The sequence below is a fragment of the Pteronotus mesoamericanus genome, unplaced genomic scaffold (genome assembly GCF_021234165.1).
Source record: "Pteronotus mesoamericanus isolate MK-2021 breed Mesoamerican mustached bat unplaced genomic scaffold, CSHL_Meso_final scaffold_54, whole genome shotgun sequence".
NCBI lineage: Eukaryota > Metazoa > Chordata > Mammalia > Chiroptera > Mormoopidae > Pteronotus > Pteronotus mesoamericanus.
The window spans coordinates 57,571,853-57,592,044 of NW_026555321.1; the positions used below are offsets into that span (position 1 = coordinate 57,571,853).

General features: G+C 38.2%; 1 protein-coding gene across 1 annotated transcript in view; it reads left to right on the top strand.

Moving 5' to 3' along the window:
- The window catches only part of GXYLT2 (glucoside xylosyltransferase 2), a 204,439-nt gene that overhangs the window by 14,249 nt on the left and 169,998 nt on the right, over positions 1 to 20,192 (top strand). The window contains exon 2 of the mRNA XM_054595024.1: positions 13,216 to 13,408. Coding sequence (XP_054450999.1) covers positions 13,216 to 13,408 — 193 coding nt within the window. The remainder of the gene's footprint in view (positions 1 to 13,215; positions 13,409 to 20,192) is intronic.

Genomic DNA, 20,192 nt, shown 5'->3' on the forward strand with positions numbered 1-20,192 from the left:
GTGGGTTTCTGCATTTGCCTCTGAGTCCTGATGTGACTTTTTCCCAAGATTGCTAATTAAAGAATAAAATTTTAAATGAAAAAAAATTAAAAAAAAATAAATAAATGATTGGATGAGGAAGATGTGACATATATATCACATATATATGTATACATGTGTATGTACACACATGTATACATATATATGTGTACATGTATATATGTATATATTCATATATACACACGATGGAATATTTTTAGCCATTAAAATATTGTATACATTAAAAATGTATACATGTCTGTATACATGTGTATACATGTATACATGTGTGTATATATTCATATATACACACAATGGAATATTTTTAGCCATTAAAAAATGAAATCTTACCATTTATGACAACATGGAGGGCTGTAGAGGGTATTATGCTAAGTAAAATAAATTGGACAAAGACAAATACCATGTGATTTCATTTATATGTGAAATCTAAAGAGTAAATTAAATAAACAACAAAACAGAAACAGACTCATAGATACAGAGAACAAACTGATGGTTGCCAGCTTGGAGGAGAGTTGACAGGGGACTGAGTGAAAAAAAGGATAAGATCAAAAAGTACTACTTGGTAGTTACAAAATAGTCGTGGGGTTATAAAGTACAGCATAAGAAACAAAACCAGTAATATTGTGGTAACTATGTATGGTACCAGGTAGGTACTAGACTTATTGGGCAGATCTCTTTGTAAATTATATAAATGTTTAACTAATATGCTGCTTTACATCTGAATCTAATATAAAAATTACTGACTGTCAATTGTAATTAAAGAAATAAAAATAGGAAAAAATAAAATGAGATAATTTTATGTAATTTATATTCTACCACTATTTAAAATGTTTTTAAATACAAAATACTTGTTGAAGATGCAGTTCATTTAACATTCCTCTCCAAATCTTTCTCAGTACTGATTTTAGATTGTGAAATTCTGAACACTGCTTCTGGAAAGAGGAGTTTCTTGACTTGGTGCCTTATTTGAGACCCCATGATTTTGTCCCAGCAAAAAGTGACTTGAGTATATTTGAAGGCAATGTTTTGATGCCCGCCCATTCTACCTCCTCTTGACCTCTTTTAGCGATGCAAAAGATTGTACTTTCTAGTAGAGATTCATCAAGGTACAACCTAGAAGCCAAGTTTTACATAAGTAGGAGACAAGAGAGAACACGTAATCCCAAATATGACTCCCTTTTATGGCAGAGGAAACTGAAGTCCAAAGAGGTAAAATAATGAAAATGTGTATAAAGCACTTAGCACAGGACTAGTTCTTGGTAGTCACTCAATAAATGATTCATGGTTCTTAGTACTGTTGTGTCCACTGTTGCTTTATTAGAGATGAACTGAATTGTAACTAGAGCCAGTTAACTAGTTGTGTGGCTTTGAATTAATCAGTCATTCTCAGCAAATTTTGGCTTTGTCCTAAGCTCAACAATGACATGAAATAATGCAGATAAAATGCTGGCACAGCATTTGCCATGCATGAAACTCTCAGCAAATGTTAGTTAAAGCAAAGATGCAGTTTCAGGGAGGTTCTTCCTGTGTTGTGACCTAAGGAAATCAAGACCCAGCTTCCATATATAACAAGTGCTACACCACCTACAATTTCCCTGTCCTCAGTAAAAGCTGAAGGGATAGATGAGGCAGGACCCTTTTCACTGCATCATAGAGAGTAGGACTATTGTTCTGGAAAGTTTCAAACATGGAGTTCTGTCTAAGTGTAGCTTTGATGACTGCTCAAGGACAGCAAGCTATTGTTTTCAGCTTTTCTAAAGCGGAGGGTATAGTGAAGAGTTTGTGGGATTTAGGAAATGTTCTCAGGGAATCAAAATGCAGAATTTTGTCCACAAACACTGCTGTTCAGGGACCTGTATCTCTTATTGGGCTTGAAAATACTCTGCTTTTTTCTTCTCCCAGTTTTGTGAAAATTACATAGACCCTAGTTGCCTGACCACTGGCCCCAAAATAACAAGCCTTAATGTTCAGGTTTTAGACTTTATTCCTCCAAAGAGGAATAAAGAGGAAGAATGGGTTATTAGAAGTAGGTGTTTTAGAAGATATGCAAGAGAAGTTGGAAATACAATAGAAATTGATGTTTCAGAAGAAAGAAGAGTTTAAAAAGTGTACAAAAACTTCACATATGATCTGCAATAACATACTTAAATTAATGTGCCTTTTGATGCTCTGCCTGGCCTGTTTTTTGCCATGGATATAAAATATTTAGAGAAAAATGAAGGCTTCTGATACATTTCAAATTAGTATTTGATAATAATTATGATAACAACTAATATTTAATGGCAACTTAAAATATGCCAGGTACTGTATGAAGCACTTCACTGCATTATTTCATTTATTCATTATAACAACCTAAGAGGTAGATGCAAGTGATAGAATATTAGCTCATCAGCTTATATCACTTTATCATAAAGGGGGATTTACTGGCTTAAAAAACTGTAAAGTGCAAAGAAGATAAAACTCCTATTATAGGTATATCCAGAATTTCAACCATCTTGCTTCAGTATTTTAGCTGTTTTTTTCTGAGTAGACCACACTCTCAGGTGAGTTTCCTCCATGTAATAGTTCCAACAGATTTAGACTTGCATCATCCTCCTTAGTAATGGCTAAGCTAAGAGAAAAACTTTATTCAACTTCCCCGGGCTGCCTCTGTTGACCTGACTTGGGTCACATGCATTTCCAATCACTCATGCTTTTCGGGGGGAAAATGAGTGAGCCTCTCCACAACTCATGAACTGACAGCAGAAGAGAAATGGTTTCCCAGAAGAAAACTAAGGTTCTATTAATTGAAACTTCTAGAAATGGATGCTAGTAACAAACTCCAAAACCAAAAGCACATGCATGTCCGCTATAATCAATAAGCCTATTTCGCATATGGGGAAAAAAGGTGGTTAAAACATTTTACTAAGATGGGACAACCAGTGGCTGACCTAGAATTTGAAGTCTTGTCCATGTGCTTCTGGAACTAAATTGCTAACCACTGTGCTGTACTTGGTAACATATCTTGAAATTTGAACTATTCGATTGCTTTCTAGACTTCCTTTGAAGAACATTACTTTGTTTTAAAAAACAATCTCTTTTTTGTACTTGTTCATATAAGGGAAAATACGTTATAAAAATGATCCCCTTTTAAGAAGTTATATGTATCACATATTTATATATATGCACCCACATATATTGGGTATAACTCTGGAAGATTGCACCACTATACAAAAATGTTAACAGTAGTTACAGAATTAGCATTATGAGTATCCCCTTTTTGCGTGTCTGAATTTTAATTTTATTCTATGATAAGTGTATGTATTCCTTGTGTAATTTATGAAAACAAGGTATATACATTATTATATAAATTAAAAATCTTTCATTGGCCGAGGCATAAGAGCATGGAAAATAGTTGGGGAGATCATTTTTCTTCCCCTTAAGTTGGTACATTCTTTATGCTCTTTTAGAGGAAATGGGAAGTGCGCATTTGCAGACTATGTAGTACTCATTCTTTTCTTTTATATGTCATCAGCCATTTATTTCAAACTAACACTGATAGTTCATATTTTAAAACCTTAATAATTTCAATTTGAGAAGAAGAGGAAGATAGAGAAATAGAATCTCCTGTGTCAAGAACAATCATAATAGGAAAAAATGAAATGAGAATTAGTCCAGGCAGCATCATAGTTTTCAAAGGAGGAGGATTATCAACACTATTGTGCATGACCTCAGTTAATGGCAAATGGGTGCATTACTAAAGTAGAGTTGGTGAGGGTATGCTTTGAGAGTTGCACCCAGGGTGGCTGGGAATTGGGGGCTGAAATCCAATCCATGCTTGGATCACTAAGCCAGAAATCCTGAGTACAGAAAAAGGGTTCGTCTGCCCAAAAGGGGTTCCTTTTCAGACTCCCTCGTGTGGCCTCAAATGTAGCATAATGATTAAATGCATAGGCTTTTAAATATAGCACCCTGGGTTTGAATTGTTGCTCTGCCACTTACTATTCATAAAGCACGGGTCTGTGTACAATATCTAAAGCAGACAGACACACATGTAGACATATAGACAAAAGTAAATGATTTGAGGCATTGAACACCTTCTGTGTATTAGACCCAGGCTTTGTTTAGGAACAAAGCCATGTTTCAAATATCATGATCCAGATGAAATATATACTATTCATAATTTAATGCACTTATCAAATAATTGTATTAAGCACCTCCCTTAGCAGTTTTTTGGCACTATGTTGATACCATTACTCTAATAACATGACTGCAAAGAAAATGTTAGCTTTTCTGTCTATCTTGGAAGATTAATGATACTTGATTTAACTCCAAACCATGGGTCATTCAGAGTGATTTAACTGTTAGCACAGCCCTTAGCATAATGTCTGGGTTTCTAAGTGATGGCTCTACTCACAGCTTCAGTGAGGAAATTATTTTATCAGGGGATTAATGTGTTTCCAAACCTGTGGTTTGCAGGGAACTTTATTATTGCCTCTTGCTGCCCACACTTCACACAGATAGAATTACCAGCAGAGTCTCCTTCTAGGGGCTATGTCAAGATGTTTCTATTCTCTGTCCTCATTTGCAGACCTTATCTATGTTCAAATAGCTAATATTTCATCTTTTAAAAGATTCTTCTAATTGGTTCTTCCCCCAAGGTGAGCATATTCAGCTCCTTAGAATTAATCTTCTACCATCTTTACCCAAATATTTCTGTGTTTCTTTCCCTATTACAACTAATCACCAACTACATCCTCTTAGGCTGTCTTTTCAAGAACTGTGAGTTCTGTCAAGCTTACACTGCTTGCCTGCATCACAGCATCAGGTTTATCTGAGTTCATTTAGCTTATCAGTTAAGGAGAAACACTAGTAAGAATGGTAGCATGAGATGGCAGAAAAGAGGGTCTGAGCAGAACCAATTACTCGCTTTAATAATTCAGAGTGTTTTGAAGTAATAGGCCACAAGGTAAATAGCACTACATATAAGTTGTATCTCATTATTTATACACTCCAGAAACTAACATCTAAGTCAAGCACTTGAGACTTTTAAGCAATTAAGGAGATGTCCTGTCTCCAGCAACATGGAGGTGGAGAGACTGCTTTTCCCTTTTAGCCGTCTCTGCTAATAACAATTTTCATTTGTGTGGGGTGTGAACTTGAGCCAGGAAAACATACAACGTTACCAAACTCCAGCCATTTCCATATCAGCACCAGTCATCTTATAATATGGCCACACTACTATTGGTAACTTAAAACATTTTTTTTTTTTAAAAACTATCCTTGTCATAAACTAAAGTGCATTTATTATTTATTATTTATCTAATACCAACTGTATTCTTATATAATTCAAATACACTGTAAAGGTGTGTGGTGCAGAAGCTTTTAGTATATTCACAGAATTGTGCAACCATCATATAACTAATTTCAGAACATTTTTATTACCCCAAAAAAGAAAACCTGTACTCATCAAGCAGTCATACCCCATTTGCCTCTTCCCTCAGCTCCTGGTAACCACTAATCTGCTTTATGTCTCTATGGCTTTTCTTATTCTGGACTTTTCGTATACATAGAATTAATAAAATTTGTGGTCTTTTGTATTTTTGCAAGGTTCACAGTTCACTGTTTTAAAGGTTCATCCACGTTGTGAGGCAGATTCTGGAGGTCCCTGTTCAGGAGGTGGAATCTGTCCTGTAGAGTATGCTCCAGGTCATCACAGACGGGGAAATAAAATAAGTCATCCCAGACACTTTTCTCTTGGTCTGCCAGAGGAAGGGGGAGGCACTTCACTCTAGTGGAGAATGATCTGAGCCCTTCTCTTAAAGTGGCTTCTATTGAGAACCATATGCACAGGGGTATACAGCATGGATGCAAAGCTCATCAATCAATGTCAAAAGGCTATGTTTACAGAAAACAAGTAGAAATCATAGATAACAATTGAAGGAACACAAGAGATTTGCCTCAGGTCAGGGTCTGGTAGACAGGGTGGTGCCCAGTAAGCCCTGAAACCTGGGAAACTGATCACATTCTATGTTTAACCGCAAACATCAGTACTCATTAACTGGAGGGCATTCTTAGAAAAGTAAGTTTCATAGGATTTAATGCATTCCTTTTCCAGGCTTAATTGTCCCTGGGAACTGCCTGATTCAGTTTAGGGCTGTACCTGCCTCTAGTATTGTTTCAAACCTGAGCCAGGTGGGTAGGGCAGAGCCAACAAGAGAGAAGGAGACTTCTTTCAGATAGAAGGAGGACTCTGGCCATGACAAAGCTGAGGGGTGAGGATCTTTTTCCCTTTCTCCTTGTCCCCCAAGTTCTTCCCTGATGCTCATGTGGCTGTGCCTGCCATAGGTTGCCCCTGCCACTGAGGAGTCTTACCTGTCATTGACTAACCAGCCATCCTCTGGGGCCAAGCAGGGTGATGTGGGGCACAGCCCCTGCCAGGGGGACAGGTTTTGTCTCCTCAGTGGCCTATTTTCCCTAGGCCTCCTTGCTCAGATTCAGCCTTGGGGCCCTCTCGCCTGTCGGCGAGGCTACAGTCCCTGAAACCAGGTGGGACGGTTCCCAACAATGTTATAGGATGTCAGTACCTTATTCCTTTTTATTGCCAAATAATATACCATTGTATGGATATACTACATTTTATTTATTCATTTATTAGTTGATGGACATGTAGGTTGGACTTTTTGGATTCTGTGAATAATGGTGCTATGAACATTTGTGTACAAGATTTTTTTTTGTGTGCAGATGTTTTCATTTCTCTTGGGAACACACCTAGGAGTGGAATTGCTGGAGTTGTATTTCTGTGTTTAACATTTTGAAGAACTGTTGACTGGTTTCCAAAGTGGTTGCATCATTTTACAATCCCATTAGCAATGTTTGAGGGTTCTAATTTCGCTACATTATATCACTGCCATAAATTATCAGCAATAACATAAATAGAAGATAGTTGTCAAATTAAACACTAAGAAAACTAAACAGTGTTGTTTATTTCTTTCCTGGCACTCTTGCTTACTGAAGGGTCTAAATTTTAAGTCTGCTGTCTTTTTAGTTGAAAGAAGATTAGGCAATGTTAGAAAAGTGTTCAAGGCAAAACATTTTAGTACCATGTTAACACTCTTTTTTCTTTTACATTGTTAAAAAAAGTACTGAAAATGGAATAATTTTCTTACTAAGAGTCTCAGTGCTATTTGATGCAGTCTGTAAGTGATAACTACAACCTATGCATCACCCCCTTTGGAACACATAGAATGTGGAGGCAATATGTCATATGCAAGCCTATTTCACCTTGTTTCAGATGTCAGCTGCATGTTTATGTCATACAAGTAACTCAGAGGTGGCTGAGATAGTGTTTGTTATTTTTTATATTATTATTTATTTATTTTGAACTCATTAGGAGTGACATTGGTTAATAAAATTACATAGGTTTCAGGTGTACAAGTCTATAATACATCACCAGTACATTGTATTGTGTCTTTACCACCCCAAGTCTCCTTCTGTCACCATTTATGTCCCTATAATTTGTTTTTTTCTTTTTTTATTATTATTTTTATTTATCCTATTACAGTTGTCTCAATTTTTCCCCCTTTAGCCTCCTCCACCCAGTCCACCCCCTGCTCCCCCAATCATCCCCACACCATTGTCCATGTCCTTGGGTCATTCATATGTTCTTTGACTAGTCCCTTCCCCTTCTTTCCTCCATTCCCCCATCTCTCCTCCCCTCTGGCAGCTGTTAGTCTTCTCCATGAGATCTCACTTATAAGAGGAATCTAATGAACAAAATAAACTAATGAGCAAAACAGAACCAGAGACATGGAAACATGGAACAGATGGTTAATTTTTGTTTGTTTGTTTGTTCGTTTTTCTTCTGAGAGTCTCGTGTGTTCTGAGAACTTGGGTAAATATGAGAAACTCAAAATTACTACAGTATTGATAGGATAATAGCTATTATACCTGTAATTCCATTTCTTGGGATGTAGTCTAAGAAAATTCTGGAAAAGAAGAAAAAATATATTGGTCTTTACACGTTTAGTGCAAGATTTACATTTTTAATCGAAAATGTACAGTATGTATTTTATTCTGATCTTTTTCTAAAGATGGAGATTTTGTTTATATTATGTTGCTGGTATATAATGTTGTATACTTGATATAGACTACAATAAAAGAATATGAAATCATCATTGGAGGCAAATTTTTGGAAGGAAATAAGAGAAGAGCCTGGCAGATAAAAGAGAGGGTGTTCCTTTGATGAGGAAGTCAAAGAGGACCACACTGCTGTCCGAAAGAGAAGAGGCAGCCATGCACAGAGCCAGGGAGGAATACTTCAAGTAGAGGACACAGTTTGTGGAGTGACCCAGGAGGTGAACACAACAGTGGGCATCTCAGGGGAAAGAAGGAAAATGTGATGCACATGTAGGTCACTAAAGTGAAGGGTCAGAGTGCTGGAAGCATCTTCTAAATAGTAGTTGAAGTCCCCAATAATGGAGACAGAAATTGGAGTGGGGAGAAAGAGGGTCTGCTGGAAGGTGGCATCCTCACAAGGCAGCCATGTTTTCATTAAGGCAAGAGGCAAGAAGAATATCCTGAGAAAAGACTGAGAATAGAAATGGTGTTCCTGAAGGTATGGGAGAAGTGTTTGGGAGAGAGAAGGGAGGTGAGATGTCAGCTCAAATAAGTAGTTCCTGGTTTAGCTGGACTATGGGTGGTTGTAGTGCAAGGGTGTTAATATGCAAACTCCAGGGCCTCACCAAAGGCCCACTGAATTGGAATCTGCGTGCGGTTGAGGTTTGCATATTACCAAACACCTCCAATAGTTACGATGTGCAGTCAGGTAGGGGATCCCCTGCACTAGATGGGATCTGTTATCTCTTCCAGCTTCAAAACTAGAAGAATGATGAGAATTTGGATCAGGGCCCTAGAACTGAGCAAAAGAGGAGGAATGGATTCAATGAATATTTCAAAGAATTGCTCAAGGTGAGAATATGAGAGAGGCAGAGTGAGTCAAAGGTGAATGGGAACATTTTAAAGAGCTATGCTAGGAGTCTCTTTTGATTGCTAAGTCGTAAGTTTATTTCAAACTCACTTAAGCAAAAAAATTGATTGTCTTAATAGATGAACTGTCCAAGTTTAGGGTCTGGAGCACCTGGATCCAGGTCCTCAAGTAGTGCCACCCATCACCTTTTGGCTCTGCTTTCTACTGTGTTACTTTGACTCCCATTTAGGCTCTACCAGTGTGGTGGCTGACAGTTTACAGTTAGCTCTTTGTCTTAAGCAACAGGTCTTTAAAACTCCTGGATAGCAAATGTCCACTTCAGTCCTCTTTTAAACATAGTCATCAGTTAGAGCACTGCTACAATTCCCATCACCCATTCCCCACTGAAGTCTGATTCAAGGGGTTAAGTCCTAGGTTTTTAGACTGGACTTCCCTTGATCCTCGCAGTCTCGAGTGGAATTTGAGAGGTGCTGAGTGTGTCATTAGTAGGAGTTAGTGAAAGTCACATATTTCAGTGACCTTCAACTTGAGTATTCATTGTGACTGCACAACACAAATGCTCATTACCTGAAGCCTGAGATTTTTAACATAATGTTAGAGGTAACAGAGTCAGGGCCTCAAAGGTCTCTAAATCCCCACCACTTATACTTAAACTGCCACCAGGAGAGGATTTTACTTTTCCTTTTTAGTACCTGTCACCAAACACCAGGAAAGACTGTTGTCCCTAGCCCCTGCATTCCCAAATCACTAAAGCTTGCAAAGAAGAGGAGTGGCCACTGTGTAGCAGAGGAGTGCAAGCTTTCTTTAATTAGAAAAAAGTACACAAATAGTTTGGGCACACAACGATATAAAGATAATAACAATTTCTGTGTACCCTGCACTCACCTTAGGAAATAAAAACATAAGTCCCCAAAGATAACCACTATCTTGCATTTGATGTTTATCATCCTTATGTATGTTTACTTTTTTTCCACATGTCTGTGAACAACATATAGTACTATTTTGCTTGTTTTTAAGCTTGATCTAAATGGTATTCCATCGCTTTCCTTCTACAAATTGCTTTTTTTCTTTTTTGGTCTTATGTTTATGTCTGGCATTCTGGTTTGTTCATTTTCACTGCTACGGAACATTCCACTTAAACATATCAAATATATTCATGATTGTTCTGTGTGTGGACAGCAAAGTTATTTCCAATTTTTCTCTATCATAAACAGGGTTGCTGTGAATATTATTGCATGGAGGGGTCTTGTTCAAGTGAGCAAGAGTTTCTTCATGATATAATGTAGAAGTAGAAGGCTGAAAGGTATATGTATATCTTCACTCTTGCTAGATGTTGCCAAGTGGCTCTTCAAAGTGTTGGGCCAATTTATCCTGCCCCTAGAAGTGGCTGAACTGTCTCCCACCTCCATCCAATTCAAAGCTCACATGGTCCAACTTTTATTTTATTTTTTAATTTTTGCCAATCTAAAAATAAAATTAATTCTTTTTATTGTTTGAATTTGTATTTCCCAGATTACTAAAGTTAAACTTTCTATTCATGTAGAAGCCTAGTACGTAAAGCTAAACCAGGCACAGTGACTCCGTTTTGGTTGGGGTAATTGTTCACATTTAAGATATCTAAGCTACTGCATTTGTTTTAGAAACCTTGAATGATATCTATGTTTCTAAACATTGAGCATATTTTTAAGCAAATGAGTTATATGTACCATATTTTGGCTAGTTGTTTGTGATTTTAGCATTATCTGAGACACATCCTTCCCATCTATCTGCATAAATTAATTTGGAGTTGGCTTTTAATAGCAGGTTATAAAAACCCAGCCATGAAGCTGAGGAAGAGAACAGACATCTGAGTCCTGAAGACAGGCATCCTCAAACTCACCAGGCATGTTCCTGATTTAGCACCTTTGCTCTGACTGTTCCCTCAGTCTGAAATGCTCCTCACCCAGAAATGTACAAGGCTCACTCCCCAACCTATTCAGGTTGTCTCCAGATCTCCCCTTCTCAGTGGAGCCTTTTCCAACTTTGCCCATCTAGCAGCCACTCCTGTATCTTTTCCTGCTCTACTATATATTTCCTTCCAGGGGCTTAGTTACTATTTTCTTGGACTGTTATTTCTTTCTTTGTCTTTCTCCTCTACTTGTAGAATGTAACTTCTGCAAAGGTAGGCATCTTGGTCCGTTTTTTTTCCATTACTGTAGTCCCTTCTTATCCTCAGTTTTAGTTACCCATGGTCAACAGTGGTCTGAAAATATTAAATGGAAAATTCCATAAATATATAATTCAAAAGTTTTAAATTGTGCACCGTTCTGAGTAGCATGATGAGCTCTTTAGCCATCCCGCTCTGTCCCACCCAAAATGTGAATCATCCTTCTGTCAGTGTATGTGTTACCTACTCATTAGTTACTTAGTAGCTGTCTTTGGTCTTCAGATTAAATGTAAGGGTATCAAAATGCTTGGGTTCAAGTAGCCCTTATTTTACTTAATAATGGCCCCAAAGCACAAAAGGCAATTTGGATATGCCAAAGAGGAGCTGTAAAGTACCTTCTTTAAATGAAAAGGCATGTGTGCATAGGAGAAATGTATTTACAGGGTTCAGTATTATTTGTGGTTTCAGGCATCCACGGGGTGGGGGGCGTCTTAGAACATATCCACCTGGATAAGGGCGTACTACTGCATATACTGTTTTTCCTATTTATACCTACCACTGATAAAGTTTAATTTATAAGTTTAACATAGTGAGAGATTAACAATAGCACATAGAACAATGATAAAAATATAGTGTAATAAAAGTTATGTGAATAGACTCTTTTTCTTAAAATGTATTGTATTGCAATCACCTTTTCAATTATAGGGAAGCTGTCACAGTATCAACGTGAAGAAAGATGGTGGCCTTCAACAGGAGGATGAAGAGAATTGGATAATTTAGGGAGATGCTTAGGACATCTCTACTCTCTTTTCCTGTGATTGCTGAAATAAGTGGAGTCTGAGTAACTTCCTGTATCTGGGCTTAGCTGAGCCAGGAGGCTGGGCTTCTATTAAGCATGATCCTAAGTAATCAAATTAGAAAGCTGTCCAAAGATGTGTGCTCCACCCACATCTTTAGCTTTCTTACTGGTGAAAGAAACCTAGAGCAAACTGCCATTATTCAACAGAGCAGTGAAGAGTGGACCAGCACGCTGACTGTACTGAAAGTTTTTGGAAGGAAGGTAGCATCCGACATCCAAGTTTCCCTGGTCTCTGAATCTTTAGTACAAGTAAATTAGTTTCATTTGTCTCAGGGTACCTTTTCCAGGCCAACTTCTTCCAAAATGCCTGCAAACGTTTCTCAGTAGTGTGTTTGAGGCTTGGCTGCATCTCCTTGTCTGGAACAAATCTTTTATTATGAGGAAATAGCAGAATGATGATTCTGGACTCTTGGATCCGAGTCCCCTCTCAGCTGTTAACTTGGTATTTGATACCTTGTTAATTTTCAGCTTAACCTGTCCCCTCTCCTGCCTGTTTCTCATTAATATCAGTTTCATACTGGAAGCTGACTTTCACACATACCACAGCAGCAATCTTGAGTGAGAGGGTTAAGATTAACACCTGTTTCTTTGAGACTCTCCTAACATGTAATAGAGGCCCATTTTGTTGGTTTCTGTGCTCACCTTCTGGACTTGCATGGTTTTCCTTTGGTTCAGTGGTCATAAATTCCACTGCAACCTAAAACCATCCAGACGATGGGAATATCATGTTGCTCATTTCACATGGGAAAGCCATGACCCGTCCTCTTATTCAAGTTGCATTCAAATCTAATTTCCATGGCCCATGTAAGGAGGAGTTCCACAGCCCTTGTCTCAGCTGTCAAGTTCAGCATTGTTATTTCCAAACATGGGCCAGTAGGCAGCCATCAGGCACTAGACAGCTGAGTGCTGGAAGAAAAGTTCCAGATACATATAGCAGTCCGAACAGTGACTCATCCTGCTATTACAAGGATAAATACTGGAATAAATGGTATTTTTCTTCAAGCAAGAAGAATTGTCAAAATGCTTATCACTTTATACAGTATAACAGGTTATGCATGTTCATGTTTTGAAATATTCCAACCACATACTACCTTTTTTTAAAAAAATGAGTTTATCAGCTTAACAAGACAAATGTATTTAAAAAGTAAATAAATTAATTAAAAAAAATGAGTTTAGTAATAGCTTCAACTTTTTTCTTTCTAGGAGACCTGGAGAACCCAGGAGTTTTCATGCTGTGCTGCCACCCAAGCTCTGGATCCATCTGGCTGTGGTGGCCTGTGGCAGTCGTTTAGAGGAGACACTTGTTATGCTAAAATCAGCCGTGCTCTTTAGCCACAGGAAGATGCAATTCCACATTTTCACTGAAGAATCTCTGAAGCCCGAGTTTGATAAACAGGTGAATTTGCAGAAACTGTGGTACAATATGTGCTGAGTACAGCTAGACTGCATTTTGGGGAATGCATATCTTGTTATCTAATGTATTTGCTACACACTGAACTGTATGACTATGAATCTTTGACTCTGAGCCTTAACTGCTGTTATCTATAATATAAGGATAGGCACATAGAGATAGAGCTATGGTGTGGGTTCATTTAGATAGTGCACGTAAAGCATTTGACTCACAGCTGAATCCTTCTTGGTGTTAATCAACATTGTTCTCACTTGAGAGACAGGTAGCTTGTTTTTATTTATATGTGTTTTATGAATGGCAAGTAATATATGTTCATTAAAATAAATTCAAACGCCTCCAGCCAGGTGGCTTAGTTTGCTGGAGTGTCATCCTGTACACCAAAAGGTTGTGGGTTCGATCTCCAGTCAGGGCACATACCTAAGCTGTAGGTTTGATCCCCAATTGGGGAGCATAAGACAGGCAACTGATCGATGTTCCTCACATTGATGTTTCTCTCCCTCTCTCTCTAAAAAAAAAAATCAATAAAAACATATTCTTGGGTGAGGATTAAAAAAAATTAAAGGTAAATAAACTCAAACAATATAGCTGTTGTAAGCTGAAAGGTGCAATCCTTGCTACCCTTCATTCCCACCCAGTAAACTGTCAAAATTAACAATTTTGAGTGATTCTTCTATATTTTTTCATATAACAGTGTGCGTGTATGTATGTTTATGTGTGTGTGTGTACATACTCACACATGTATATTTGTATATATAGGTGCATACATGATACATGAATGTACCCAGCTTATGGGTACACATTTATGTATCCATCTTAAAATACATTTCTTTTACAAAATCAGGATTATTCTCTATGTGTTCTTCTGGACCTTGCTTCTCTTCACTTAAAACCATGTTGTCAACATTGTTCCAGGTCAAGATTCATACATTCATACATCATCCTTTTTGGTGACTACATAGTATTTTATTATATGGCTGGGTCATCATTTATTTGACTGTTCCTAAGCTGAGGAACAAATAATGATTTTTTAACCAGTACATGAGGACCACTTTGGAAATGCCTCTTCCTCCCAATTAGGTACCTGTGCTACTTTGTATACCAAGCTTTGTTTTCCTTGAAAGTCTTTTGCTGTAAGTTCTTGAATGCTGGTAGAGCAACTGCTTGCTTTGTATTATGTCTACTTACTTGAGTCATCATTGCTGCATCCTACCACCAGGAGCCATGCATGTGAGAAATGCCCAAGAAGCACATTGGGCAAAAAAAGACTAATAACTGAACACTAGAAAATGTGTTATGTTTTCTAAGGAAAATTATGATCTTGACATCTTCACCAAGAGAAACCAGGGGAACAGGTATTCTTGGGGCTTTAAAATTGTTTGCTAAATGCCTTGAAAATGATCTGAGTCAGGGGAAGGGGAAAGGAAAAAAGTAGAAATACACCTAGTTAGTTGCTCTGAAGCTTTAGTATAGAGAAATGATGGTAACAATAATAAGCATTGAAAAATTATGATTAAATATTTAATCCTCATAACAACCCTTTTGAAAAGGTAACAGTTATGTTCCTACTTTACAAACTAAGCTCCACAAGTCTTGTGGCTGTTCTGAGCTCCATTTTCCTCATCTGCAACTTGGAGCCAAATGGACTGGTAAAAGAGATCATACATCTGTAATCAGGATAGGCCAGGTCAGGCTGCAGTAACAGCTGCCAGAGAATTTTCATATGTCTGCTGCCTGTCTCACAGTTAACAGACTATCCTTACTTATAGGTGCACTTTCTAGAACATGCGTCCTCTACATTTCCTAGGATGCCACTACAGGAGAGAATGACTAGTGGATCATGACTGTGCTCTTTATTACTTCAGCTTGACAGTAACACAAGTCTTTTCTGCTGACATTTAATTATCCAGAAGTGGTTACAAGGCCCCCTCATCTCCAAGGGAGCTGAAAAGTACTCTATGTGCAGTAAAGGAAGAAACTGGCTATGAGAAAACACTAGGAATGTCTTGTACAATATCCATTTGACAAGTACTTATTGAGTACCTACTGCATGCAAGAAGTTGGGGCATGAGGATGGAGACAAACAAATATAGATTTGGATTTAAAGATAAGGAGAAGGAAGATGTGTACATATAACCATATTCATGTGGCAGATTATATTTTTTTAAAAAGGTCCCAGTGACCCCAACTTCTGCTATTTACATCCTTGTGTATTTCCCTCCTACGCTGTCCCAGGGTTGGTCTGTGTGACCAATAGCATAGGGAAGAAGTGATGCTATCCCACTTCAGAGTTAGGTTTAAAAAGGCATGATGCCTTCCATCTTGTTCACATTCTCTTTCTCTCCTGGATCACTGGCTCTGGGGGAAGCCAGCTGCCATGTCAGAGCTGCCCTTGGAGAGGCCCACATATTAAGGAATGAAGGTCTGTTGCCAACACTCATGTGAATAAACTTGGAGATGGAACCTCCATCTCTCTCTAGCCTTCAGATTACTCCAGCCTCCAGTCTTCAAGCCTTCCAGCTGAGGCCCCAGATATTGTGGAGCAGGGTCAAGCTACCCTCTGTGCCTTATCCAAATTCCTAAAACATGGAATCTATGAGCATAATAAATAAAAAAATTACTAAGTTTTAGGGTAATTTATGAACCATAGTAACTGGAACATTATAGATTAGGAGCTAAATTTCATGGGGAAAATCATTGTAGATACTTGTGAAGTTGTACCATGTTTTGAATATCCTGATGCCTTGACCCCTTTGATGGCTCATTTTCTCAGGTCTTTGTTAGACCAGTGAATCTCAACTAACAAAGGATATTAATATAATAAGATGTTAAAAGCTGGGCAGGGCCTAGGGTATTACCCCTTTTCTTTTCATACTGGGATTATGGTACCAGATTTAATTTAAAATATTGGCTCTTACATAAGTCACTGAAGTCTCAGTCCCAATTTCTTCATCTATATCAAAAGGGAAGCAAAAACTTATAGTAGGTAGATACACAAAGGGGACAAATGATTCTTCCTTTGCTTATGTCACAGCGTAATTGTGAGGCTGAATCGGATAATCCATATATTCTCTCATCCCACAAAGATTCTTTGAAACATCTCCTATGTTGAGCAATATGTTAGCCCTAAAGTAGTAGATCAGCAGCAGTTGGTTTCTGCTCAACCCAGGAGAGAGTGGAGGGGCAGGTTATGCCACTCTTAAAGCTGTCAGTTCCAGAGATCTAAGATGGCAGAGGACTGAGTGGAAGTTACACTGACCTCCTCCCAGGACCAATCTGGAATTACAACTACATTGTGGAGAAATCATCCGGAAAAAACAACTGAACAATAATGAGAGATAAGCCTTATAACCATGAGCAGACAGAAGAAACAGCTTCAGCATAATGTGGCTGGTAGGAAGTGTGTTGGCAGTGAGAGAGAACTGCTGGATGACCACAGGCAGCAGCTGAAGTGCTGGAGGGATATTTAAGCAGCTGGTTGGATCCCCCTGAGAAGTGTGAGGTCTAAACCCTAAACTGGGATTCCCAGCCCAGAACACCAAGCCCAAAAAGTACACAGATAACATTCAGCTGCAAAAGGCAACAGGGTTTCTCTCTGCCAGAGATGGATGGCTAAAGACCCAACGAGCCATTTAAAGGACCAGCACATAAATTTTCATTTGCAGCCACTTACTCTGGGCTCCAGCCAATAGGGACGGGGGCCGAGTGGGCTAGAGACATTTGGGGAGAGACTGGGAATGGAGGCTTTGGGGAGAGAACTGAGAGACCAGCTTCCGGGATCTTAGTGCTGAGTCATCCTCCATACTGCAGCAGCCATCTTGCTCAAGCAGACAACTCCCCACCAAGTGGCAGCAGCCTTAGGGGAAACAATAGCCCCAACCCCAGGAGGGACTCTGCCCACCTATGATGCTTAAGCCTGACTGCTGAGTGCAGAGTGACTAGGTTAACAACTGAAGGAGTCAGCTACAGACCATAGATCCCTGTTGCAAAGAGTAGGAATTCCTTCTTTCTTTGTGCTGTGTAGTATTCCATTGTAAAAATGTACCACAGTGTTTTGATCCACTCATCTACTGATGGGTTCTTAGGCTGTTTGGAGAACTTGGCTATTGTAAGTAATGCTGCTATGAACATTGGGGTACATATGTTCTTTTGAATTGGTGTTTTGGGATTCTTAGGGAATAATACAGCAGTGGAATTGCTAAGTCAAAAGGCAGTTCCATTTTTAGTTTTTTGAGGAAATTCCATACTGTTTTCCACAGTGGCTGCACCAGTCAGCATTCCCACCAATAGTGTACTAGGGTTTCCTTTTCTCCACAACCTCGCCAGCATCTGTTGTTTGTTGACCTACTTATGATGGTCATTCTGACTTGTGTGAAGTGGTATCTCATTGTGGTTTTAATTTGCATCTCTGATGGCTAGTAAAGTTGAGCATTCTTTCATATGCCTATGGGCCTTCTATGTCCTCTTTGGAGAAGTGTCTGTTCACCCTCTGCCCATTTTTTAACTGCATTGTTTGTCTTCCTGGAGTGGAGTCATATGAGTTCTTTATGTGTTTTGGAGATCAAACCCTTGTCCAAGGTATCATTGACAAATATATTTTCCCATATGGTTGGTTTCCTTTTCATTTCAATGATGGTTTCTTTAGCCATGCAGATGCTTTTTAATTTGTTGTAGTCCCATTTGTTTGTTCTTTCCTTTATTTCCCTTGCCCCAGGGGATGTATCCGTGGAAATACTGCTATGTGGGATATCTGAAATTTTCCTACCTATGTTCTCCTCCAGGATTTTTATGGTGTCATGACTTATACTTAAGTGTTTTATCCTTTTTAGTTTATTTTTGTGTATAGTGTAAGTTGGTGGTCTAGTTTCACTTTTTTTTTTTTTTTTTTTTTTTTTTTTGCATGTAGCTGTCAAGATCTTCAAACATCATTTGTTGAAGAGGCTATTTACTCCAGTTTATGCTCCGGCCTCCTTTGTCAAGTATTAATTGACCATAGAACATGGGTTTATTACTGGGCTTTCTATTCTTTTCCATTGATCTGTGAGTCTGTTCTTATGCTAGTACCAGACTGTTTTGATTATAGTGACCTTGTAATATAGTTTGATATCAGGTGTTGTGATCCCTCCTAGTTTGTTCTTCTTTCTCAAAATTGCTGTAGCTATTTGGGATCATTTATACTTCCATACAAATTTTGGAAATATTTGTCTAGTTCTTTGAAATATATCTTTGGTATCTTGACAAGAATTGTATTGAATCTATAGATTGCTTTGGGTACTATGGATTTTTAATGGTGTTAATTCTTCCCTTCTATGAACACAGTATATGTTTCCATTTATTTGTGTCTTCCTTAATTTCCTTCTTCAGTGTTCTGTAATTTTCTGAGTACAGGTCTTTCACATTCTTGGTTAAGTTTGTTCCTAGGTGCTTTATTTTTCTTGTTGCTAGAGTAAATGGGTTTTTCTCCCTTATTTCTGTTTCTGATATTTCATTGTTGGTGTACAAAAATGCCTTTCATATCTGAATATTGACTTTATATCCCACTGTTTTGACAAATTCACTCATTAGGTCAAGTAGTATTTTGGTGAAGACTATAGCGTTTTCTATGTACACTATGATGTCATCTGCAAACAATGGCAGTTTTACTTCCTCCTTTCCAATTTGGGCCTTTTATTTCGTTTTCTTGTCTGATCACTGTGGTTAGAATTTCCAATACTTTGTTGAATAGAAGTAGTGGAAGTGGACACCCTCGTCTTATGTTTGATCTTAGCGGAAAGGCTGTTAGTTTTTTTCTGTTGATATGATGTTGGCTGTAGGTTTTTCATATATGGCTTTTATTATGTAGATATATGCTCCCTCTTTTCTCACTTTGCTGAGTGCTTTTGTCACAGAAAGGTTCTGTAGTTTATCAAGTGCTTTTTCAGTATCTATTGATATTATCATGTGATTTTTGCCTTTGTTTTTGTTTACATGATATATTACGCTTATTGATTTACAAATATTGTACCATCCTTGCATCCCTGGGATGAATCTCCCTTTACCATGGTATATGATCTTTTTATTGTATTGCTGAATATGGTTTGTCAATATTTTATTGATTTTAGCATCTATGTTCATTAGTGATATTTGCCTGTAGTTTTCTTTCTTTGTTGTGTCTTTACCTGGTTTTGGGATTAGGATAACGTTGGCCTCATAAGAAGAGTTTGGACGTCTTCCCTCTTCTTGAATTTTTTATTTTATTTTTTATTTATATAATGTTCATTTTTTTTTAATTCTAATTTTTTGGTCAAATACATTTGTCCCCACCTTGCCACTTTCCCCTGCCCCCCACCCCCATCTCCCTCCCTCAATCCTTCCCAAGTTTGGCTTTGTCCATGGGTCCTTTATACATGTTCCTGGACTTGACCCTTCCCTTCCATTTCCCTGCCATGGTTCCCTCCTTCCCTCTTGACTCTGTTGGTTTCTTTTTTCTTTCAATGTTGCTGGTTATATTTTCCTTGCTTGCTTGTTTTGTTGGTTAGGTTCCACTTATAGGTGATATCATATGGTATTTGTCCCTCATCCCCTGGTTTATTTCACTTCCATAATGCTCTCTAGCTCCATCCATGCTGTCGCAAAGGGTAGTACTTCTTTTATTCTATCTGCTGCATAATATTCCATTGTGTAAATGTACCACAGTTTTTTGATCCAGTCATCTACTGATGGGCATTTAGGTTGCTTCCAACACTTGGCTATTGTAAATTGTGCTGCTGTGAACATTGGGGTGCATAGGTTC